The 26,987-nt window shown below is 41.4% G+C and overlaps 1 protein-coding gene across 6 annotated transcripts in view; it reads left to right on the top strand.

The window, feature by feature from the left end:
- The window catches only part of spock3 (SPARC (osteonectin), cwcv and kazal like domains proteoglycan 3), a 502,312-nt gene that overhangs the window by 406,623 nt on the left and 68,702 nt on the right, over positions 1 to 26,987 (top strand). For 3 of the 6 annotated variants that reach the window (XM_072255935.1, XM_072255932.1, XM_072255933.1), the window contains one exon: positions 25,185 to 25,313. The exons of 1 other annotated variant lie outside the window; for it this stretch is intronic. In XM_072255935.1, the coding sequence (XP_072112036.1) occupies positions 25,185 to 25,313 (129 nt within the window). The remainder of the gene's footprint in view (positions 1 to 25,184; positions 25,314 to 26,987) is intronic. 2 more of the 6 variants (XM_072255936.1, XM_072255934.1) reach the window with 1 other exon arrangement.

Here is a 26,987-nt window from a genome sequence, read left to right as displayed (position 1 = left end):
TGACTCACAAGAATATATACAGTAGATGAAATACTGTTAATATTGCCAATGCAAGATTTTCCAGGCATTTAAAAGCTTCAGAAATGAAAGTTTCAGAATCACATTGTCTGGATTTTCATGCCTTCATCCAGTCACTAATTAACCTCTTTCAGTATTTTCTAGTTCAGTTCTTAAGTTGACGAAACATTTGTCTCCAAATTGTAAATCAGTCAATTGCACTTCAAACTGATCTAAATAACTACTGATTACCACTGTAACATTTCCAAATTTAGTTTGTCTGTTACACTAGCTGCATTACTTACGGATTTTGCAGTTTCTTCAAATGACCTCAACTTAGTGAATCTTAAAGAACTTGTTCAATAGTTGAACCAATGATGTCTTGGATGTCTGGCTTTTCAGAAATTATAATCTATCTCATTTTTTTAGGTTTAGGAGATATTTTCAGTATCACAGTTTGATTTCAAAGGCTTTTAAATGATCAAACAAGACATCAAGCATCTTTCCCAGATCTCTGTAACTCTGTGATCAAATTATTTAAATGTGAAGAGAAATCTTCAAAATACTTCAATCTACAAATCCACACGTCAAATAATTTTTGACAAGAAGATTTTTCATTCATCACATCAGACTAATTTCATTCAAACCTCAACAAGTCATGTAACGACAGAGTGTCTAATGGGCCAACAAACATTGTTGTACATATTGCAAACAAGAGGAAATCTGCAGATGCTGGAAATCCAAGCAACACACACAAAATGCAGGTCACGCAGTATCAATGGAAAAGAGTAAACAGTTGCAGTTTAGGGCTGAGACCCTTCTTCAGGACTGGAGCAAAAAGATGAGGTTAGATGTTTCTCATAGAACTTCAGGCCATCAAGATTTTATGCACGTGGCAACCTCCTGTGATGGTTGTTTGAACCCTCTGACTACCACAATCTCTTCTGTTGGTTCTTCCATATGCTGGCCTGGAAAACTACATCACGTAAACTCCAAGATTACTTTCTCAACATGATTGACAAATAAGTAAATTAGCCCAATCAATATGTAACTTAAAGTTACTCATGAATACAGTTGTGCTCTTGTTCTACACATCACTCATTTCCTATTTTATACCAACCCCAACATCACCACCACTGTTGGGAGATCTATGTACAGCTTGCACTAATGTTTTCTACCCTTGATATTTCTTAATGCACACCAAGAAATTTCACATCATCCAAGGTAATACCCTTCCTTTCCAACACTATACCTGCTCATTTTTCAGTCCTTCCTAAATATGGATTATCCATGTTTACTCAGTTCTCATCCTTGATCTCCTTGCAGCTATAATTCCACGACCCCAGATACAGTATACCATGCTATTTACATATGCTTGTGTGATAAATTCATTGATATTATTGTAAATGCTCCACATATTAAGACCATAAGTCTAAGATATTGGAGAAGAATTAGGTCTGCTCCAGCATTCCATCATATCCCTCTCGCCCCATTTACCTGCTTTCTCCCCTTAACCTTTGATGCCCTGACTAATCAACAACCTGCCAACCTCTGCTTTAAGTATTCTTGGTGACTTGGCCTCCACAGCCATCTATAGCAATGAATTGCACAGATTTACGTCTCTCTGGCTAAAGAACTTCCTTCTCCTCTCTGTTCTAAATGAATGTCCCTCTACTCTGAGGCTGTGTCCTCTGCTCCTAGACTCCCCACACTATAGGAAATATCCTCTCCACTTCCAGGCCTTTCAATATTTGAGAGGTTTCAATGCGATCGCCCCTCATTCTTCTAAACTTCAGCGAGTCCAACCCAGAGCCAGCAAACATTCCTCTTATGCTAAACCTTTCATTTCAAGAATCATTCTTATGAATCTCTTCTGGACACTCTATAATGCTGGCACATCTTTTCTTAGGTAAGGAGCCCAAAACTGCTCAGAATACTCCACAAGTGAGGTCTGACCAATGCCTTATAAAGCCTCGATATTACATCCTTGCTCTTATATTCTAATCTTCTCAAAATTAATACCATCATTGCATTTGCCTTCCTTACCACCAGCTCAACCTGAAAATTAACCTTAAGGGAATCCTGCATGAGGACTCTCAAGTCCCTTTGCATCTCGGATTTTTGAATTTTCTGCCCACTTAGAAAGTAATCTACACTTTTGTTCCTTCTATCAAAGTGCATGACCATACACTTCCCGACACTGTATTCCATCTGCCACTTCTTTGCCCATTCTCCTAATCTGTCTAAATATCAGTTCTGTGATTGTCTAGTCACCAACAGCTGACCCAAAAAGGCCCCCTTTGTTCCCACTGTTTGCTTCCTGCAAGTCATCCAATTTCCTCTCCACGCTGGTATCTTTCCTGTAAAACTATGGACTGTTGTTAAGCAGCTCGTGTGGCAGCTTTTCAAAGGCCTTCTTAAAATCAGAGTAAACAACATTTGCTGACTCCCCTTTGTCTGTAGTGCCTATTATTTCCTCAGATTTATCAGGCAAGATTTGCCCCCCAAAGAAACCATGCTCCCCTCTCTGCTTTCCACAGGAATTGCTCCCTCCATGAGTCCCTTGTCCATTCATCCCTCCCACTAATCGCCGTCCTGGCAATATCCCTGAAAGTGACAGTAATGCTACACCTGCCTGTTCACCTCCTCCCTTACCTCCATTCAGAGCTCCAAACAATCCTTCCAGGTGAGGCAACACTTCAATCTGCCTGCCTGCTGTATCTGGTGCTCCCCATGTGGCCTCCTCTCCACTGGTGAGACCCAATGTAAATTGGGGAGAAATTCTACTCCATTTGCCAAAAGCTGAATTTCCCAGTGAGCAACCATTTTAATTCCTATCCTCATTCCCATTACGACATATCAGTTCATGGTCTCCTCTTTTGCAAGGATGAGGCAACTCTCAGGATAGAGGAGCAACACCTCATATTCTGTCTGGGTAGCTTTCCAACCTGATGGCATGAACATTGATTTCACTAATTTCCAGTGAAAAAATCACTGTTCCCTCCCTGTTCTTCTACTCCCCACTCTGACCTCTTACCACTTTTCACCTGCCTGTCACCTCCCCCTGATGCCCTTTCTTTCACGGTCCACTCTTTTCTCCGATCGAATTCCTTGCTGTCCAGGCTTTTACCTCCTTCCCTTCCCCTCCCCTCCTCTCACCTTTTTATTTGGGCATCTTTCCCCTTCCCTTCCAGTTCTGAAAAAGGTCTCATCCCAAAATGTCGAACTGTTTATTCTTTTCCATAGTTGCTGCCTGACCTGCTGAGTTCCTCCAGCAGTTTGTACATGTTCCTCTGGATTTCCAGCATTTCAGAACCTCTTATCTGAATGGTCCCTGTTCTCCTCTGTTCCTCTGAGATATAGCATACAGTTTAAACCCCGAAGGGCCATCACCAACACTGTCTCTACAAAATCCTCCCAATCCACTGATGGCATATAAGCATATTCAAATGCCAGTGCCTTCTCCCAGACCAGCATTCCCAGCATTGGGACCATTATTGCAATAATTGGTCACTAATGAGTAGTTCTCATCATTTGTACTACTCAACCTCTGTCATGGCAAGGTATTTAAAGGTAGATAGAAGAAATACTCACAAAACCTCAATGGGAAAGTGTCATAACTGCCAATTCTTCAGAACCTTTGATGCATAATTGCTCGAAATAGAGAAGAAATATTCAGAATGGTGCATAAACTCTTCTCAGGTCCAGCAGGGTTTGGATGTCTTTGACTCGCATAAACTGGGATTTGAGCTTGCTTCCTAACAACAAGAAGGAACCTGTCTTCCTTATAGTTCAATTATTTTCTGGACGTAACACCAGGATCCTGAAGAAATACCATCCTCAAACGCGTAAGGAAGCTCAAATCCCAGCTTATGTGGGTCAGGGATGACCTGGGACTCAGGACGACTGGAGTTTATAGGATTCCCTGTGAATGCAGAGCAGTTTATATCAGTCAGATGAGGCATATGGTGGAAACCCGCATCAAGGAGCATAGGAAATGTATCGGTTTAGGTTACCCAGAGAAATTGGCAATAGCAAAGCATTACATACACAAAGATCAGAGGATTAACTTCAGCACAAACTACTGTGCTGCGCCGCCAGTGCCTTTTTGGACCACTTGGTGAAAGAAGCCATTGAAGTAGGACTAGAGGACAAGAATTTCAACAAAGATGAAGGTCTCACTCTAAGTAAGAAATGGAATGCGATTTTGAACAAGATGGGTTAGCAAAAACCTGATTGATTGAGAACTAACAAATCAGGAGGAATGGACAGTGGGGGTTGAGCTTATATGGTATACCTCTGGACTAGACATGCTGAAGCATCATCCCTAATGAAGTTGCCGGAGTCTGTCACCAAAACGTCTGTTAAAATCAACCCCTGGATCAGTCTGGAAGCCCAAGAAGACTTTATGTGTCATATATGCCGGGAAAGCACTAGATCCTTTTTCACTCAAAATGGCATTAAAAGCTTCATTCTAGAGTACACAGCAGCCCTGTTTAAGCAGCAGAAAGAGTGTACCGTCCCATGCCTAGACCGCACTTTGGGAAATCTGATCACTTATCTGTCCTCCACATCCTCCTACCTGCACACGGGCAGAGGCTAAAGCACAAGACTCCACAAAGAGGTGGTCACAGGAGGCTGAGGAACAGCTATGGGATTGCTTTGAGTCAGTATACTGGGCTGCATTCAAGAACTCATCAGAGAATTGGAACAAATACACCACAGTTGTCACGGACCTTATAAAAACAGGCATAGAAAAGTGTGTCCCCACAAAATCATTCAGAGTCTTCCCTATCCAGAAGTCCTGGATGAACAATGAGATCTGCCAGATCTGTGGCATTCAGGTCTGGTGATCGTAAGATACAGGAGTCTAGGTACAACCTCTGGAAAGCCATCTTATGTGCAAAGTGGCGATTTTGGACCAAACTTGAATCAGTGAAGAATGCTCGACAACTGTGGCAGGGCTTAAATGCTGTCACCTCCTACAAAGTAACACCAAGCGAAATAGGTGCCAAAAAGGCTTTGCTCCCAGATGAGCTCAATGCCTTTTATGCTCGCTATGACCATCAAAACTTGGATCAGCCTTCACGAAGGCCCACTACTCCCAATGACCCTGTGATTTCATTCTCTGAGGCCGATGTGAGCATCCTTCAGGAGGGTGAACCGACAGAAAGCATCCAGCTCAGACGGGCTACCTGGTCGAGTATTAAAGACCTGTGCTGATTAACTGGGTGGAGTGTTCACCGGTATCTTTAATCTCTTGCTTTAGGCAGTCTGACGTACCCACCTGCTTCAAGCGTGCTTCAGTTACATCGGTGTCTTAAGAAAAACGTAGTAACCTGCCTCAGTTACTATAGCACTAGCACCTTTGTGACAAAGTGCTTTGAGAGGCTGGTGATGAAACATATCAACTCCTGCCGGAGAAGCAACTTGGATCCGCTCCAATTTGCCCGCTATCACAGCAGGTCCACAACAGATGCTATTTCACTGGCTCTTCACTCAAACCTGGATCATCTGGACAGCAAAGGCAGGTGCATACATCAGGAAGTTCCTCATTGGCTACAACTCAGCGTCCCCTCAAAACTAATCAATAAGCTTCAAATCCTAGGCCTCAGTACCTCCTCGTGCAATGGGATCCTGGATTTCCTCACTCACAGGCCCCAGTCAGTTCAGATCGGCAACAACATCTCCTCCACAATCTCCATCAGCACAGGTGCCCCCTGCTCTAACTGTTTTACACTTATGATTGTGAGGCCAAGCACAGCTCCAATACCATTTTTAAGTTGCCAATGACATCACTGCCATTGCTAGAATCAATGGTGGTGACAAATCAGCATATAGGAAGAGGTTGAAAATCCGCTTGAGTGGTGCCACAGCAACAGCCTCTCACTGAGTGTCCACGGAGATGATTATTGACCACAGGGGGAGGAAATTAGAGGTCCATGATCCCGTCCTCGTCAGGTTATCAGAGGTGGAGAGGGTCAGCAACTTTAAACTCCTCGGTGTTATCATTTCAGAGGATCTGTCCTGGGCCTAGCACGTAGGTGCTATTATGAAGAAAGCAGAGCAGCACCTCTACTTTCCTAGAAGTTTGCAAAGATTCTGCAAGTCATCTAAAACTTTGACAACTTCTATATATGTGTGTGGAGAGTATATTGACTGGTTACATCATGGCCTGGTATGGAAACACCAATGCCCGTGAACGGAAAAGCCTAATAAAAGCAGTGAATATGGCCCAGTCCATCACAGATAAAGCCCTCCCCTCCACTGAGTGGCATCCATCATCAAAGATCCCCACATCCAACCCAGGCTCTGTTCTCACTACTGCCATCAGGAAGAACGCACAGGAACCTCAGGACTCACAACACAAGGTTCAAAGACAGTTATTACCCCTTGACCATCAGGCTCTTCAGCCAGGGAGATAGCTTTACTCAACTTCACTCACCCATAGCTCAAATATTCCCATCATCTATGGAGTCTTCATCACATGGTCTCAATATTTATTGCTTTTTTTATGCTTATTATTTCTTTTTTTTCTAATTTACCTCATGGCCGTTCCTCTCAACAATATGTATATGGTTTTGGATACCGTTGAGGGGAATGAATTACTGGGGGAAGCTGCACTGACTGGGCCTCTGGAATTGAGTCTGGTGTTGTGGCTCAGAAGAATGGGAGCAGAGGACTACATTAGCAACGGGGGATTCTAAGGTTAGAAAAGTACTCATAAGATTCTGTGGATGTGATAGAGACACCTGGATGGCTTCACAGGTGCCAGGGTCAGGGACGTCTCAGATTGGGTCCACAATATTCTAAAGGGGTAGAGTGGGCAGCCAGAAGTCTTGGTACATTTTGGCACCAATGACGTAAGTAAAAAAAGCAAGGCGGTCTGGAATGAAAATTTAGGGAGCTAAGTAGACTGCTGACAAGTAGGACCTCCAGGGCAGCTGTCTCAGCATTGCTGCCTCTGTCACGCACGCGTCAGTGAGGGTAGGAATAAGATTATTTGGCAGATGAATGTGTGGCTGAGAAACTGGTGCAGGAGGCAGGCATCATGTTTTATAATTTCAAAACATTAATTAGAAAAACAAGGGAGTCTGAAATGATGCGACTATTGGTTTGTTCTTTATTTTAAGCGAGGCGAGCACTTATCATGAGGTAGCGTGATGATGTATGTAATTCATGTATTTTTACATGGAATCATAATGGTTATATGTAAAACTCCTCCCTGCTTAGCTATAAACTCTAACTCAATATCGAGTGCATTTCAACTAGATACAAAATATACAATATAATACAACCACAATGCAGACATCCACAGCATAGTCAATTTTTAAATTGTTCCATTCAGACCTAAAGATTTACTTGCAGCAGAGGCTTTCTTACTCTTGTGCTTGGCAGGTGAGACTTGAGGCTGTCAAACAATCTCAGATTCCGAGGCCTCCTCTGTGACTCTGAGACTACAGCAAGTGGTTCTGACACCTCTGGACACTGTCCTTTCCCTTCCTTCTAGTTTGTGCATGTTGATCTTGGGAAGGTCCACATAGTCTACTGCAGTAATCTCTTATTAATCCTTCTATTGCTCCCTTTATGATCTGATCTCTCCTCTTGGTTTCCTCATCCACAACATCATCTGATGAGTATACTGTTTAAGTGTGCTTAGCCCACTGCTCTACTCTCTCTATACCAATGACTGTGTAGCTAGGCATAGCTCAAATATCACCTGTAAACTTGCTGATGATACAACCATTGTTGGTGGAATTTCATATGGAGATGAGAGGGCGTACAGGAGTGAGAAATACCAACTAGTGGAGTGGAGTCGCAGCAACAACCTGGCACTCAACATCAGTAAGATGAAAGAGCAGATTGTGGACTTCAGGAAGGGTAAGACGAAGGAACACATACCAGTTCTCATAGAGCGATCAGAGGTAAAGAGAGTGAGCAGTTTCAAGTTCCCGAGTGTCAAGATCTCTGAGGACCTAACCTGGTCCCAACATATTAATGAAGTTATAAAGAAGGCAAGGACAGTGACTATACTTCATTAGGAGTTTGAAGAGATTTGGTACGTCAACAAATACACTCAAAAACGTTTATAGATGTACAGTGGAGAGCGTTCTGACAGGCTGCATCACTGTCTGGTATGGAGGGGCTATTGCACAGGACCGAAAGAAGCTGCAGAAGGTTGTAAATTTAGTCAGCTTCATCTTGGGTATAGCCTGCAAAGTACCCAGGACATCTTCAAGGAATGGTGTCTCAGAAAGGCAGCATCCATTATTAAGGACCCTTATCAACCAAGGCATGCCCTTTTCTCATTGTTACCATCAGATAGTCGGTACGGAAGCCTGAAGGCACACATTCAGCAATTCAGGAACAGCTTCTTCCTCTCTGTCATCCGATTCCTAAATGGGCATTGAACCCATGACCACTAACTCACTTTTCTAATATATATTATTTCTGTTTTTGTATGATATTTAATCTATTCAGTATACATATACTGTAATTGATTTATTTATTTTTACTTTTTTTCTTCTATATTATGTACTGCTAAGTTAACAAATTTCATGGCACATGCCAATGATAATAAACCCGATTCTGATTCTGATTTTGATTCAATGACTCCTTTCTCTTTGGCCTTCCATTCGTCCAGCTGGGCTTTGGTCTTTGCATCTACTTTTACAAGCAGCTTTTTGTCTCCCACTGGAACTGCATGCAATAACCTTAATGCACACAGAGTAAATTCTGGTTCTTTATACTCACAAAAGTTGAATGTATGCAACTTTCTCTAAGCTCCTTGAACTCTCTTCCAGCTTAAAACCAAGCCACATTTCACAAGTAACTGCCTGATTAACATATCAGAAGCATTCTTAGATATGATGCTTATTGTAGTCGGACTACAGTTTTCATCACTTTCACAATTCCTCAGAGCAGCATGGTCCTTCCTTGGCCCAATATACTTTCCAACCAGAGGCACAGAGATTGGCACCAACACTTGTTTGTTCTTGGCTCCATCCCTCCCCCTCCTGTCTTCTCCTATCATTTTGGATCTCCCCCTCCCCCTCCCACTTTCAAATCTCTTACTAACTCTTCCTTCAGTTAGTCCTGACAAAGGGTCTCAGCCTGAAACATCGACTGTACCTCTTCCTAGAGATGCTGCCTGGCCTGCTGCGTTCACCAGCAACTTTGATGTGTGTTGCTTGTTTGTTCTTTGTTAGGCAATGGTTCATAGTGTGCAACAAGGAGACAGTTGTGGCATCATCTAGTACTTTTCTTAATTCGCGTTCAGTTGGCTTAATTGCAGGGGATGTGGCATGCAAATAGTGAATGGATATCCAAGCTATTTGTAGTTGTCTCAGCCAATCACATCCCCGTAGTGCTGGCCCTTCTGTTTTTACCACATGCGAGGTCAATGCAGCTTGTTGGTTGTTATATTTCACTGTTAAAAATGCCATTCCCACAGGAGATATCTTTTCACTTCAATATAAGTTCTTAATTGGATATCTGCAGGCTTCAGTTCAGTACCTTTGAAATGCCATTCAAACTCATTTTATAGTATGACTGAAACAGCCAAGCCACTGTCCAATTAATTTGCCCTTCATTTCTGGTGTAAGCCATATTGCTTGTCTATTGCTAGTTTTCACAGTAACTCTCAAGGCTATTTAGTCCTGTGTAACTCTTATCATTATCAGAAGTTTCATCATCAGCATGCGGATTAGTGCTCTTTTTAAAACTGCAACTTTTTTTTTAGCTTTTTCACTTCTCTATACAGTCCACTTAATTTTGCCTACCCAACATGTTATTTATATGTGTCCTATTTTGTTGCATTTCTTCAAGTATAAACTTTAAACGTTTATTAGTCTGGTGTATGTGAGCCCCTGTCACAACAGTAACAAAATTTGTTCTGCCAGCCAGTTTCTGTTTAGACTTTGCAATTTTGTTCACACTCACTTTCATTCCTGACTGCAACTCAATTGCATCTCTGTCATTAATAGAGCAATTTCAACTGCTCTTTTAAATATAAGCTGTGCTTAATTAGGAACCATTTTTGAATGCTTTCTTGTAAGATTCCATGAACTAACCATCTCTCAGTGCATCATTAAGCCTTATACCAAGCTGACAATTCTCAGACCATCTCTTCAATTCAGCTGTGTAAGCTGAAAGGGACTCCCCTTCCTTTTGATTCCACTTATGAAACCTAAAGCATTCTGCAATCAACAATGGTTTTGGTTCGAAATGTTCCTGCATTGCTTTCACAATAGGAGAAAGGCTCATTTCAGCTGGTTCAGTTGGAGCAGTTAAACTTTGAAGCAAACTGAGTGCCTTTAAAGCAGGGGTCCCCAACCTTTTTTGCAACGCGGACCGGTTTATTATTGACAATATTCTTGTGGACCGGCCACCCCAGGGGGGACGGGGTGGGTAGGGTTGCCAATGGACAAGAGTAGCAGTCAAATACGTTTTTTACCCCAGGAAAAACTACAATGACCATGAAGCCTTGCGCGGGCACCAGTGTGCATGCATGTACGTGCGGATTTTTTTCTGCAAATCTGTTTTTGACGAATCTGTTCGGGGGGGGGTGATAATCATGACCGGAATATAAGTGATAAGTGGCTAATACACTCAATTTTGTTTCTAAAAGGGTTTATCTAACGAATTTAATATTAAACACACAGCGCATATTTTCCTTGCATGAATATAGCGATGTCAATTATCGGGGGAGGACAGGGGAGCTTGACGTAAGTGTTGAACGAGCTTCCAGTAGAAGTGGTAGAGGCAGGTCCCATATTATAATTTAAAGAAAAATCGGATAGGTATATGTACAGAAAAGGAATGGAGGGTTATGGGCTGAGTGCAGGTCGGTGGGACTAGGAGAGAGTAGCGTTCGGCACGGACTAGAAGGGCAAAGATGGCCTGTTTCCGTGCTGTAATTGTTATATGGTTTTATAAGTCAATAGCATCATAACATTTTAAGTAATGTTTAGATATTAAACACACAGCACATATTTTCCCCGTATGAACATATAATGTCATTGCAACACACCAATATCGCTGAATCAGTGGGAGCCCTGGGCTGAATACTTGTTCCCTGCAACAAGACGGTGCCATCGAGGGGTGATGGGAGACAGCGATACTTGAAGGGGGTTCCTTAGGTCCAGTTTAGTTTTCGTTGTATTCATTGCAGAGATATATTGGAAATGGAAGCAACATTTTCAGTACTTTTGTGGCTATCTCAGGATATTTAGCCTTGACTTTGATCCAGAATGCCAGCAGAGATGTTATGTCAAACTTACTTTTCAGCCCGCCATCATTTGCAAGCTCGAGGAGTTGATCTCCTTTCCGCGCTGACATGGATGACACGTGCGTAATGACCTCGCGTGCGTTCAAGCTCAACAGTGCGTGACGGGGAATGAGGAAAGGTGCAGCTGACTCATATCGCCAATCATATTGTTTCCTCGCGGCCCGGTAGCACGTGCTTTGCGGCCCGGTACCGGTCCACAGCCCAGTGGTTGGGGACCACCGCTTTAAACCCAATGCACTATTTTATTTGGGTATTTTATTTGCTTCAAAATATTGCTCAATTTGCTCAGATTACATGAGCCAGTTACCTGTTGAGCAGTCAAGCATATTTGTCTTTCCAATGCAGGTAGCCAATTCTGATTTTTTTTTTTTTTTTGGTATTATCACTTGGTACTCACAGTGTATGAACCCATGAATTTGTTTGTTTTCTGTCTTCTTTAAAAAAAAATCTTGGCTGTCTCTGCATGTGCGGCTCTGATTTTTTTGCTCACCGTTCCTCGCTGTGCTTTTCTTTTAACTCAAACATCTTGTTGCACTTCAACAGATCGTTAGATGTTTCAGGCTCATTTTTAAAATACCTCATTACTACTGTTATGTTTTGTAACTTCAAAACGTTAAACTAATTAGAAGAAAACAAGCGAGGCACGTGATGACCTATGCAATTCACATATTTTTACATATAACCATAATGAATTATATAAACAACAAAGAATGATTAATCAAACAATATATTTACAAGATTACTCAAAATATTACTGAAATATTAAATATGCAACAGTAGGGTATTAGAATTCTGGATCATTGGATCTTTTCTGGGGAAGGTATGACTGGTACAACCAGGACCTGAACCTGTCTGTCTGTATCTTGTTTTACGGCGGTTGGCATCCAGCTTAATGGTGCGTTACCGCCACCCTCTGCTCGGGAATGTGCACTAAACATACATTCTAAACCTCTTCACCCAATCGCGCGCACACACACACACATATACAAACCTACACTACACCCTCCCATCTTTGACCATCCTAGTATCCTATTCCTGTTTTATTCGTCATATCCTATAAAAAACCCCTGTACCTCTTAAAAATGCTTAAAAATACCCGGACTTGTGCTCTCTCACCCATGCCCAGCAACCCTTTTAATGTAAATTCCTGCATCCCAAACCCCCTTAATTTATTTCTCATCATCTCTCTCTGTATCCCATACTTCCTGCAACACAAAACTACATGTTCTACTGACTCCTCTTCCTGACATTCCTCACACAATCCTGTCTGGTGTTTCCCTATCGTTTTCAATGTTTTGTTTAATGCACAATGCCCCAGCCTTAACCTAGTCCACACAATTTCCTCTCTTCTGTTTCCATTACCTACCCTAGTAACTGCAACACTCTTTTGTATTTGATATAAATGCCTCCCTTTCCCCTCCCTGTCCCATCTTTCTTGCCACATTCGGTTGACTTTTTCCCAGATTACACACTTAACCTCTGCTTCACTGATACTAATGTGCATTTCCACATTTTCTTTCTTTAACGCCCTCTTTGCCAACTCATCCACCCTCTCATTCCCCTTCACCCCTACATGTGCTGGAACCCATAGAAATTTTACCTGACCTCCCTGATTTGCAATTCTTGTAACTAACTGAAGGACTTCATAAAGTACATCTTGCCGACTGTTTGTGTGAAAAGACCTTAAACTTGCTAGAACTGAGGATGAATCTGAACATATCAATGCTTTGGCTTGTCTGGCTTTCTGCACCCATTGCAACGCAACCAACACTGCCAGCATCTCCACTGTAAACACCCCTAACTTATTAGATGTTCTTCTGCTGATTCCAATTTCTTTTGCTGGTATTACCACCCCAAACCCTGTCACTCCTGTTTCAGGTTCCTTCACACCATCCGTATAAATGTGAGTATAATCACTATACTTTTCCATCACATGACAGTTAAATGCATTTACCAAATCTGTTTTATATCTTTCTTTCCTTTTTACCTCTAACAAATGCCAGTCTATGTCAGGCCATACAAGCTTCCATGGAGCTACAACCGGATAAACTACTGAAGGACTTATCCTTAGATCAAATACTCCACATTCTTTCGCGATATCATTCCCTACCCGACTAAAGGTATCCCTCTGAAACCTCCCATTTTCCCAGCACTCCTGCAACACTCCTTTAGTAGGGTGAGAATCATTGTGCCCCTGCAAGTTAGCCCAGTAGTTTGCCATCAGTTGCATCCTTCTTAGTTCCAAAGGCATTATTCCCATTTCTACCTGTAGGGCTGACACTGGTGACGTTTTAAAAGCCCCACTGCATACTCTCAAGGCCTGAGCCTGAATCACATCCAGTTTCCTTATGAGACCTAGCTGCTGATCCATATACTATATTTCCATAATCCAATACAGATCTCACTAAAGCCACATACATTCTCTTCAAAGCTGAACAACTTGCTCCCCATTCCCTACCAGTCAAACATCTCATCACATTTATTACTTTTTTACATTTCTCCTCAACTTTCCTGATATGGTCTGCCCATGTTAATCGTGAATCAAATATAACTCCCAGAAATTTAAATGATGCAACCCTTTCTAATTCAACCCCATACATCCTTAACTTCTTCCCTACCTCAACCCTTTTCCTGGTTAAAAAAAAAACAGTTTGAATTTTATCTACTGAAAATCTACATCCCCAATCATAACCCCACTCCACCACTTCATCAATTGCTTCTTGTAGTTTCCTGATTATATGGTCCATGTTCCTGCCTCTTTTCCACAAGGCACCATCATCTGCAAACAGTGACCTACCTATATCCACTGGTACCTTTGTGAAGACATCATTGATCATAATGATGAAAAGTAACGGGCTAATCACACTACCTTGAGGTGTGCCATTTTCCACTATGTCCTGTTTTGATATTTCTGATCCAATCCGAACTTGAATTTTTCTACCAAATGAAAAATCTTTAATCCAATTAAAAACTCTCCCACCAACCCCCATCTTGTGCAGTTTAATTAATAATCCTTCCTTCCACATCATATCATAGGCTATTTCAATGTCAAAGAACACTGCCACTACTGACTCTCTATTTGCCTGGGCCTTCCTTATTTCAGTCTCTAACATAATCACTGAGTCCATGGAATTCCTTCTCTTTCTAAAACCACTCTGATAACTTGCCAGCATTCCCCTTTTCTCAAGCTCATATGATAACCTTTCTGTTATCATCCTTTCCATTATCGTACATATACTTGATGTTAATGCAATTGGCCTGTAGCTAGTGGGTTTTGACAGATCCTTGCCAGGCTTCCTTATTGGAATTACTACTGCTTCTTCCCATGCACTTGGTAATCTTCCTTCCTCCCACACTCTGTTATAAAAATGCAGCAACTTCAAGAGCACTCCTTCTCCTAGATTTTTTAGCATCACAGAGCATATCAGATCTTTCCCTGGGGAGGTTGGTCTCGATCTCTTTATTGCTCTCACCATTTCTGCTAATGTAAATGGATCATCAATTATATCATCTGTTCCTTCCCTCCTGCTTAACACACCTGGGTGTTGGCTCATTACTCTTTCCCTTCTTCTTCTCCCTTCTTCAGACAAATTTTTGACCTGAACCTGAGGGGGACCAGTATCTTCCAGGCAGGTTTTGCTGGGGCTTAAACTAACCTAGCAGAGAGAACTGAAGTGACTGGGCTGTTGGTTTACAAGCAGAGGTGGTGTGTAGTGGGACTGTCAGGAAGGACAGGCAAGACGATAGGGCAAAATTGCAGTCAGTGAGATGAGTTGCAGTGATGAAGGGGGACAAAACTAAAAAAGGTGTTGAATTGACTTTATTACTTACATCCTTCATGTAAATGAGTGAAAATCTTTACGTTACATCTCCTTCTAAATGTACAATATGCAATTTATAATAATATATACAACAGGATAGTCAAAATAACATAGAAATACAATTGTATCAGCATGAATTAAGCAGTCTGATGGCCTGGCGGAAGAAGCTGTCCCAGAGCCTGTTGGTCCTGGTTTTTATGCTGTAGTACTGTTTCCTGGATGGTAGCAGCTGGAACAGTTTGTGGTTGGGGTGACTCTAGTCCCCAATGCTCCTTTGGGCTCTTTTTACACACCTGTCTTTGTAAATGTCCTGAATAGTAGGAAGTTCATATCTACAGATGTGCTGGGCTGTCCACATCACTGTCTGTAGAGTCCTGCGATTGAGCGAAGTACAGTTCCCATACCAGGCAGTGATGCAGCCAGTGAGGATGCTCCCAATTGTGCCCCTGTAGAAAGTTCTTAGGATTTGGGGTTCCATGCTAAACTTATTCAACTGTCCAATACAGGGTTGAAGGTTTTATACAGAATAAAGTAGATGATCTTGTAGTGCACTTAGAGATTGGCAGGTATGACGTTGTGGGCATCATTGAGTTGTGGATGAAAGACGATAACAGTTGGTAGCTTAACATCCAAGGATACACATGGTATCACAAGGACAGGCAGGTAGGCAGAGGGGTGGGGTGGCTCTCTTGGTAAAAAAAAATGAAATCAAGTCCTTAGAAAGAGTTGCCATAGGATCGGTAGAAATAGAATCCTTGTGGGTAGAGTTATGAAACTGCAGGGATAAAACAACCCTGATGGGAGTAATATACAGGCTTCTGACAGTAGCCAGGATGTGGTCTACAAATTACAATGTGAGACAGAAAAAGCTTGTCAGAAGGGCAATGGTGTGATAGTCATGGGGGATTTCAATATGCAGCTGGATCAAAGCAAAAGAGAGGGTATATTATGGGTCAAAAATTAGTCGGAAGTTAGAGGATTAAGAAACTTTAAAATCAACAAAAGGCAAAGAAAAAGCCATAAGGGGGTAAAAGATGAAATGTGAAGGTAAGCTAACCAACAATATCAAAGAGGATTCAAAAAGTTTTTTTTTCAGATTTATAAAGAGTAAAAGAGAGGTGAGAGTAGATATTGGATGACTGGAAATTGACGCTGGAGAGGTGGTAATGGGGAACAAGGAAATGGCAGACGACCAGAATAAGTACTTTGTATCAGTCTGCACCATGGAAGACACTAGCAGACTGCCAGGAATTTGAGAATGTCAGGTGACTGAAGTGAGTGCAGTTGCTATTACCAGAGAGAAGGTGCTTGAACTGAAAGGTCTGAAGGTCAGTGGTGGCGCCAGAGATTTTTTCTTGTTGGTGCTACAGTGGGGCTGAATTATTCAGTGATGGTGCTGAGGGATGTACTCGGGATGTATTCGCAAGGCTAGACGCGTGGCATTCAAAAGTCAGTTTCAAGCATTATGTGCCTACTATAAATGCCTCTGTTGATTCACAAGCAACAGCAATTGATAACTATAATATGGAAGTGAACTGTGACAGTGTCAACAGCATCAGAGACAACCTGGGTATAAACAAACAAACCAACAGAGCATCCGAACCACAGCGCACAACGTGAATCACGCATAAATCCTGCAATCAGTGTCAAATGCATGCTTTTCAACTGAAAACACAACACTAACCCACAATGTCTACTGCTATTTGCATTACATAGATAGGCAATGCCAAAAGATACACCGTTATTAAAGTCAAATAAGGCAAACAACAGATGCAAGGTTTTACCAGGAGTTGGACAAATCGTACTCGGACCATGCAATACCTCAATTAGTTCGGCTACTGAATTTAAAATAAAAATCAACAGAATCACCGCTTGGAAGTCTATGCAAAAATTAAGCAAGTTTAATAGCAGTAAATGCAATATTTTAGGATTTACAGGAAAGATAAGGACTATGGTATCCACCGCAAAATAATAATAATAATCGGCATTTGTTTTGGCCCAAATTTTAAAAAAAGCAACTGCACTCGCCATTGATATTTTCAGGGAAGCACAGTCCGTCTGTTGTTGTAATTGGTGGCAAAAGCATCAATGATTTTCTGGATGTCAAGTGCTTTGGTCCTCCGGCTGTTTATGGCCAACAGAGCCAAGTTGCTGTTCCGAGCATCGCCGCTGCTATTCCTTGGGTAGTTTTTGAGGCATCTGAGGCAAGAGAAACTCCGTTTGCATGAGGCAGATGTCACAGGTAGAGTATGCAGATTAGTTTGTACAAACGTATAAATCTATAAATATATCACGGTAGGGTCTCATTAGAGCTAGAAATTCCACTGTGTCATTCACTGTCTGTCCCTGCTTTTGTTTTGTTTCCAGCAGACACCGAACCTGACGTAGCTCTGCAGTCAGGTTCACTTCAGTCACTCCATAGTATTGGGCCATTGGCTAAAGACAATTCTTGTCTAGGAAGAACTTGTGTTTGGGACTCAATGCTGAAACTCCAGTCAGAAAACCCCCAGTCTCAATTAAGAACCATCATTTCATTTCAGTCAGAGGTCTGTCTATAACCAGATAGAAACAGTGTTTGCGAAGGTCATCAGAGGATGTGACAAGTGTGCATTCGGTTTGGGCCTCAACAACAAAATCATGTAGGCGGCGGGGTGGCTGGGCCTGTCTCCTTTCATGTGGTCTGCTCTGTATACCGGCATTGACGCACAGGTCCCGAGCTCTTGTCTGAATTTCACTCCATGATTCCTCTCCCCGTTTTGCTGAGAGTGCATCGATAACAGACTGAGCCAAGTCCACAGCGGATGAAAGATCCAAACTGTGAGATTGTAGCTGGTCTGACGTGAACTTGGTGACTCGGAATAAATCCTCAGACAGACTGAGAAATAAAGGAAACTGCTCGTCAATCAGTCCATTTACAGCTCTGGCCTCCGTTTTCCTCCCTGCATTTGGTTGACCCCTAATATCCTGTAGTCTAGCTAGAATGGCAGGCAGTGATTTCCTTAAAGCCCACAAAGCTGTATACTGCCATGCCCAGCGTGTATCTGACAATTTCTTCAACTCCACGGACTGTGCAGTTGATTCCAGTTCTCTCTGTTTTTCATGAAAAGATTGTGGGCATCAGAGTTTGAAAAGAAGTTGTAAAGCAGCTGCACAATTTTAAAAAAACTCACCCGCTTGTTGTACATTGCTCACAACATCCACTAAAACAAGGTTAAGTCTGTGAGCATGGCAGTGTATGTATAATGCCTGCGGGACCACTTTTCTGAACCTTTCTTGTACCCCGTTATTGCACTCGGACATCACTGCCACCCCGTCATAACACTGACCTATACACGCGTTCTTATCAGTAACACACTGGGCGAGTGTCTGTTCAATGCTTTTAAGAAGCGACTCTGCATCCAACCTTTCTGCTGGAGTGAAGTGCAAGAATTCTTCAAGCACTGTTTCGTTATTCAAGTACCGCACCACCACTGGTATTTGCTCCTTTTTACTCAAGTCTTTACTTTCAACCACCATGATGGCAAAATACCCAGCCTCCTTGATTTCTGCACTTATTTGACGTCTGACCATATCTGCCATTAATACCCATAATTTCATTTTGGATATCGTGATGGGTGTTTTTTGCATTTCCAGAACTGTCCTCTATTTTTTTTTTTAGCTACAGTCTTATCAAACTGACCAATTACACTGAGCAATTCAACAAAGTTTCCCCTATTGCCAGATCCATTATCCCCCCGGTGTCCTCGCTGGGCAATGCCTTGGCACGCAGAATAGCGTAGAGACCCAACCACTGCTCTCATATACTCACGATTTTCTTGGACAATATTTGCATGTCCTTTGTCAAGCATATTTCTCAATTTTGAACCATCTTATTTTCTCAATCTGAATTCAGCCCATGCTTCCATAGCAAACTTATGAGCTGCACTTACATGGTGGGTTTTGAAAGCTGTTGTAGCTTTCCGCCAGTTGGGGTAACTGCTGACAGTGAAGGTAGACTCAGAATGGAACCCATATCCTCCACACAGGAAATGCCTGCATGCGAAGCAAAACGTAGTATCTTTCGTGATCGAATATTCCAGCCAGTCAAACCAGCCATGAATAAAACTCCTTTGCTGATTGCCAAACTGTTGGAAGCAGCGAAGGGTACTTTTTCAATGCTGGCCGACAGGGTCTTTCCTCAGGCTGCTGGCTAACATCGCTAACAGTATTCCCACTAGCACTAACAGCAGCTTCATCCACATTCTCTTCCGAATGGCGCTCCATTTCTTGTTCCCCTACTTCGCCCTCACACTCCTTCGATGAACTGCTGTTGTCCTCATCCCCACTTATTTCTTTCTGCATGTCACTTCCAATTAAGACAGGCCTTGGCTGAGACACCACTGATTCCATGAGGTCATTTTCTCACTAAAAATCGATCCATTTTTCACGCCAGCCAAAATATTGCACGTGCCAGGCCCACGCTAGCTTGTAAAAGCACAATGTGTGTATGCGGGGCATCTGTTATTCTCGCGAGACCATGGATCTGCGCCTGGATGTATACTATCGATCTCTTGCGTGAGTGAGAGTGAGTGACAACACCACCTTCGGTGCCCTTAGATAAGCTTAACTGATCTGAGGACAGCAACGGCAAGACATTGACAACGAACGAATAAGCAGAAGTGTAGAGTGGATCTGACAGAGTTTATAACTTTATTGCTGCCTGGGTGCTATAGTAATTGGTGGCGCTGTTTCACTAGATCAACTGGAGAAACAAGTTGTATTCAAAACTATACAGAGAAAGCAAAACAGCTGCAATTAGTATGTGAAATTTCAGTTAATTTCTTGGTGGTGCTACGCTGGTGCTTTTGCAATTTTTGCTGGGGCTATAGCACCAGCTAGCTCCACCTTAGCGCTGCCCCTGCTGAAGGTAGATAAGTCCTTTTACGTTGTATGTCAGTGATTTGGAGGACATAATTAATGGCTTTGCAGCGAAGCTTGTGGATGATACAAAGATAGATGGAAACACACATAGTGTTGAGAAAGCAGGGACGCTGCAGAAGGACTTGGACAGATTAGGAGAATGGGCAAAAAAGTGGCAAGGAATAAATGCATAGACTATTTTCTAAATGGGAAAAAAATTAAAAATCTGATGTGCAAAGGGTCTTGGAAATCTTTCTGCAGGTTAATTTGCTGGCTGAGTTGGTAATAGGGAAGGCAAATTCAATGTTAGCATTCATTCTGAGAGGACTAGAATATAAAAGCATGGATGTAATGTTGAGACTTTATAAAGCACTGGTGAGGTCTTACTTGGAGTATTGTGAGCAGTTTTGGGCCACTTATCTAAGAAAAGGTGTGCTGACATCGGAGAGGATTCAGAGGAGTTTTACAGGATGGATGTCTGTGGGCCTTTACTCACTGGAATTTAGAAGAATGAAGGGGGATTTCATTGAAACCTATGGGATGTGGAAATACCTTGATACAAGTAGATGTGGAGAGGATGTTCCCTATGGTGGGGAGTTTAGGACCAAAGGGCATCTCTCAGAATAGAGGTACATTGCTTTACAATGGAGATGAGGAGGAATTTCCTTAGCCAGAAGGTGATGAGTCTGTGGAATTCATTGCCACAGGCAGCTGTGGAGGCCAGATCATTGGGTGTATCTAAGACAGAGGCTGATAAGTTCTTGATTAGTCAGAGCTCACAAGGTTACAGACAGAAGGCAGGAGAATGGGATTGAGAGGGAAATGGGTCAGCCATGATCAATGGTGGAAAATACTCATGGGCCAAATGGCCTGATTCTGCTCCTATGTCTTATGGCTTTACTCTCTCTTTGCTTTTGTATTTGTAGAGTTTAGTTTTGTTTTGCATATTGATTGTGTCCGTCCTGTTGTATGTGGTCTTTCACTGATCCTGTTTTGTTTCTTGTACTCACTGTGATTGATTGCCTGCAAGAAAATGAATCTCAGGGTTGTATATGGTACTTTGATAATAAATTTACTTTGAAATTTGAACATCTAACTTTGTTCGGTTTTTCTAACTACCTCTTGATTGACTCTGCCAGTCACTGTCCCCATATGTAGCTGAGTCTCTGGGCCCCACAGCAATATCATCAGCTACCTCAGAAACAAGACTGAATCTGAGATAAGTCATTCTTAACCCTAGAGCAATGCCTTTGAAGAATATTTTTTAACAGCCAATTGTTTGTTGGTCAGTTTAAATTACTAGTTTTACTTTTTGGGATAGAAGTGTCGTGATTCATTTTGAAATAGTCTGAACTTGTATTATTTGCCCTTACATTAGAATTGTCTCAACATCATATTCCAGCGTAGAACCTGATGGTTACTCTCATGGAGTTGCATAGTGGAAATGTGCTTCACCTGGCCAACATTAGTAACAGATAACACAACCACTGCTCAAGCCTATTTCCAGTATGCATGGGTGGAGGAATTAGATGGAGTTGGCATTGTTAAAAATGGCTAATCATCTTAACTCAAGGATTCTAGGCAGCTTCATAGTTCGAGGGGAATCCACTTCAACTAAGGCATTTGCTCAAGTTAAGTCTGTCAAGCTTCTGACCCAGCTTTGACAGACACCTGTAACCCAGTGAGACATAAAAATCTATTCCTGCGGAAGCAGTAAGACGGCTTTTCTAATTGGAAAAAATTTCAGTCATTTTATTCTTCCCACATTTATTCCCTCTAGTCCTCGCTCTGGAAATAGGTTTGAAAGTCAGGCCAGTCAGACAGTGTCCAAAATTAGTTTCCATTATTTCACATTGGAATAACCCAGCCGCTTATGCCAAGTTTCAGTCCTGAGGACCAATTTCCATTGATCATCATGCTTTTCATTTGGAGAGGCACAGTAGCGTAGGGGATAGCACAACACTTTACAGTACAGGCGATCTGAGTTTAATTCCCACCACTGCCTGTAAGGAGTTTATTCATTCTCTCTGAGACCGTCTCGGTTTCCTCTGGGTGTTCCAGTTTTCTCTCAAAGATGTAGCGGCTGGTATGTTAATTAGTCATTGTAAATTGTCCCACGATTAGGCTAGGATTAAATTGGGGGGTTGCTGGGAGGCACAGCTCAAAGGGCTAGAATGGCCTACTCCATGATATATCTCAATAAATAAATAAATAAATAAATAAAATTAGGATGTACACCTATTGCATATCATCCCAAAGACAAGCCAAAGTTTCCTAATCAACACAGTATTATGGTTCCCAAAATGCAACAAAGCATACCTAAAACAAATAATTCAGATTAACTCAATGTGCAATGTACAGAAGTTCTGTAGATTGCATACAACTTCCATTTTAATACAATCATATTGTAGGCAAAAAAGTGTGTAGTCTGACATTCTCACTTGCACTTAGGTAAAAACATCAACCCCTTGTGCACAAAAGGAGATTTGAAATAAGGTTGTTATAACTAGTTTCAACTGCAATGCCAGCTACTACTATTGATACAGTATCTTAGGGGACATCTTAGGGAGTTCAAAAAAGTTGCTTAGTATGCTGATTTTTAGTAATACCTTACAAGAAGAACTCAACATGTTGCTTTAATATACTTGAGACTGTAATTTTGATATTCAGCGGAAGAGTTGCAGATCTTTGCATTCCCTGCTTAACTCTACTATACACTGGAAACAGCCCATCCAAGAAGAAATATGACTTCATTCAACAATGCTGCTCACATCTAAGAATATCAAATATGCAGCCAGTGCATTTCATTTTGTATATTTTTGATTTTCAAAAAATATAAGAATTGATTCTGAAACAATATGTGTTTATGTTAACATGTGTTAAAAATGTGTTCTAAGAATATATTTAATGCATCACTGTTTTAAGTATGATTGAGATTTTGGAAAAATATATGTGAATTGCCAAACACCTTTAAATCACTATATTAAATATCTGCCATGTGAAAGATCCCCTCCACTCTCAAGCCTTCAGTGTGCAGTGTCTTTAGTGAGCTTCCTACCTGCTGTGGAAGAGATTAAGGCGAGACACCAGAACGCGAGGTCACCCATAAGAACCAAAAGTCTTTGGTAATTTCATAACTTAGTGAAAAGTCCATGTAAATTCTGAAGCAAGTTATCCATATACTAATGTTTTTTAACCTTACTTTCAGGGCATTCCATGTATAAGTTTACCTCATTAATGGAAACCCTTACAAAATTATTCTTAAGCTATTTACAAGCCCCTAAACAGGCTAAGTTTATAAACAGCAGTCAGCATAAATCTACCCATTCAATTTTAAGCAGTGGAATGCAGAAGAATGCTCAAGATTATCAAAATGAAATGCAATTTCAGATGCAAATATTCTTATAGTTTACAGTCAGAATTTAAGAGCTTCATTAAACCATGGAAAAGAAAAGCAAGTTGTATCCATGGTAGTCAAAGTTGGGTAGAGCATGTCACAGAATGCACAAAATTATATTCTGTGGATCGCGCACTATTTATTTAATATAAATATTCAATGTGAAGTTTGGCTGGTTAGCTTAGTAATGTCCTTGGTAACTGGTTTACTTAATGTTTTAGTTACTATGTGTTAATTCATTAAGCCATGCTTAATTAATTGTGAGAAATTCCAACTGACAGTAATTATTCAGGAAGTAGGATTACTTCTAAAAGAATTACACTGCTAAAGCAGTGTCTGGGTGGTAAAGCTTCCACACACAGGATGATCCTGGCCTACTTCTTTACATCTGACTACAGATTTCTGTAAAACCTATTAGCACTTCCAGCACTAGACCCATAGGGTTATCTGGAGAGCTGGGCTGTATTAGATCACAAAAAATATTATGTCTGTTTCAGACATGTATGAGAATGAAATAATAAAATGCCTTGAATTTGGAAATAACTCGAAAAATGTGTAGCTTGGCTGGGTGATGGCCATGTGACCCCTTCCCTATGTCACAATTTAGTTTCCATAGTGACGACCAATCAGCTGATTAATAAGTATATAAAGGCCAATCGTTGTAAAACAGCAAGAAGAAGAAGAAGAAGATACACCACAAATGAGCACTGCTCTGATAATGTTTTCTTGTATGGTGATGAAATGTTGCAAATGGATTGCCAAGATCGAAGAATAACTCAACCCAACCATGTCTTGATTTTGTTGAAAATCACTTGTTCATTGTTTCATGTGCTTGAATGGAAATAAATTTATACCATAAACACACTGTTAAAACTTATACTTCTAAACCCCAGCTAAGTACGTAGAGCGGTGTACAGTACAGAAGGTATATAGTCAGTGTGAAAATTACATAAATATGCATCCGTTCGTCTCTTGAGACCATGGATTTGTGCCTTGGAAGGTTTTCCAGGGCGCAGGCTGGGCAAGGTTGTATGGAAGACTGGCAGTTGCCTATGCTGCAAGTCTCCCCTCTCCACGCCACCGATGTTGTCCAAGGGAAGGGCACTAGGACCGATACAGCTTGGCACCGGTGTTGTCGCAGAGCAATGAGTGTTTTAAGTGCCTTGCTTGAGGACACAACTTGAGGCTCGAACTAGCGACCTTCAGATCACTAGACCAATGCCTTAACCACTTGGCCATGTGCCAACACTGAAGCTACATACAGCTATAATATATTGTCAGAATAATCATAGGTAGTTGTTATAGAGTACTACAGCATAAACATGTTCTTTAGCCCATCTAGTCAGTGCTGAACTGTTATTTTGCCTAGTCTCACCGACCTTCACCTGGACCATACCCCGCCATTCCCCTCACATCCATGTACTTATCCAAACTTAAATGTTGAAATAAAGCCCTCATCTACTACAGTTGTATCCACAGTTGTACTACACCTACAAGAGCTGAAGTTCCTCCTTTTAGCAGTAAACTCGGGGGGGGGGGTGCTGGGAGGGGGTTGTGTTTCAGTTTATTGACAACTCCTTGGAATAGAGATTTTTAAAAATTAATTCAAAGTGCTAAATTTCAGAAACAGTGGTTTATGCCTTTTGTACTTCACTTCCAAAAATTGAGTTGGTATATTCACTTCAAAGAATTTGGAGCACCCACAGGAAATGAGGAAATTAGAATGTTTCATGCTCTTTGGTCACTTTTTTAAATAACTGATCTAATGTTATTTCTATAGCAGAATGCAGTGAGAAAGAGTTCAGAGAAGTTGTATCAGGGCTAAAAGACTGGTTCAAAGTGTTACATGAAAATGGAAACCACAACAAAAAGACTCACGCGTTTCAGAGGCAGGACAAGGACCGAGTTAGTAAGTGCTTTTTCATTATGTTTTCTTTATTGAATATTCTATTTTTCTTAAGCAAGATGTAATATAAAACCTTTCACTTATAACCAGTTGTCATGTGAATGTTTTATTTTGTACAAGTTAACTTCCTGGTCTTTAGTCTAGCGCAGAAGGTTAAGGCACAATTGATCTGAGGAGTGCTGGAACTGGATCCAAAATGACATGGTGATAGAAGGCAGAGGATAGTCTTTCTGTATGGAACTCTGTACTGCAGGGATCAGTTCTGGGGTCTTTGTTGTTTGTAATAGATATAAATGACTTGGAAAGAATGGAAGTGATCTGATTAGTAATTTTTTGTATGATGGAGTCATAGCAAAGAAGGCTGCCTTAGGATACAGCAGCACAAAGAACAGATGAAAAGTTGGGCAAGGCAGTGGCAGATGTAATTTAATCCTGGCAAGAGGTAGGTATATTTTGTGAAGCCAAGTTCTGGAAGTAATTGGCAGTGACCTGAGGGAATATTGATGAACAGGCGGACCTTGTGATGCAAGTCCATAACTCAACGAAAGTGGTGACATAGCTGAATAAAGTAGTGAAGAAGGCAATTGGTAGCTGTACAAAATAATTAGACAGACCACGTTTAGAGTATTAGAATCAGAATCAGGTTTATCAACATGTGACGTGAAATTTGTTAATTTAGCAGCAGCAGCTCAATGCAATACATAATCTAGCGGAGAGAAAAAATAATAATAAATACAATAAAAATAATAATAAATAAACAGGTTGATCAATTATATATATTGAATAGATTTAAAAAGTGTGCAAAAACAGAAATACTGTATATTAAAATAAAAGTGAAGTAGTATTCAAAGATTCAATGTCCATTTAAACATCGGATGGCAGAGTGGAAGAAGCTGTTCCTGAATCGCTGAGTGTGTGCCTTCAGGCTTCTGTACCTCCTACCTGATGGTAACAGTGAGAAAAGGGCATGCCCTGGGTGCTGGAGGTCTTTAATAATGAACGCTGCCTTTATGAGACACCGCTCCCTGAAGATGTCCTGGATAATTTGTAGGCTAGTACCCAAGATGAAGCTGACTAGATTTACAACCTTCTGCAGCTGTATATAGTTCTAATTGGCACACTACAGGAAGGACATGGTAGCAATAATGAGACTGCAGAAGAAATTTGCAAGATTGTTGCTTGGGATGAAGGACTGTAGTTCCAAGGAGAGTTGAATTGAATTGACTTTATTTCTTACATCCTTCACATACATGAGGAGGGTAAATCTTTACATTATGTCTTCGTCTAAATGTGCAATGTGCAATCTTAGTAAATAAATAAATAGAACAGTCAATGTAACATAGAATACATTCAAATCAGCGTGAGTTAATCAGTCTGATGGCCTGGTGGAAGAAGCTGCCCGGAGCCTATTGGTCTGGCTTTTATGCTGCGGTACCGTTTCCCAGATGGTAGCAGCTGGAATAGATTGTGGTTCCCCAATGAACCTACAGGCCCTTTTTACACACCTGTCTTTTTTAATGCCTTGAATCATGGGAAGTTCACAATTACAGATGCACTGGGCTGTCCACACCACCCTCTGCAGAGTCCTGCGATTAAGGAAGGTACAGTTCCCCTACCAGGCAGTGATGCAACCAGTCAGGATGCTCTCAATTGTGCCCCTGTAGAAAATTCTTAGGA

Source organism: Mobula birostris, chromosome 4 (genome assembly GCF_030028105.1).
Source record: "Mobula birostris isolate sMobBir1 chromosome 4, sMobBir1.hap1, whole genome shotgun sequence".
NCBI lineage: Eukaryota > Metazoa > Chordata > Chondrichthyes > Myliobatiformes > Myliobatidae > Mobula > Mobula birostris.
This window is presented reverse-complemented; position numbering and strand designations above follow the sequence as displayed.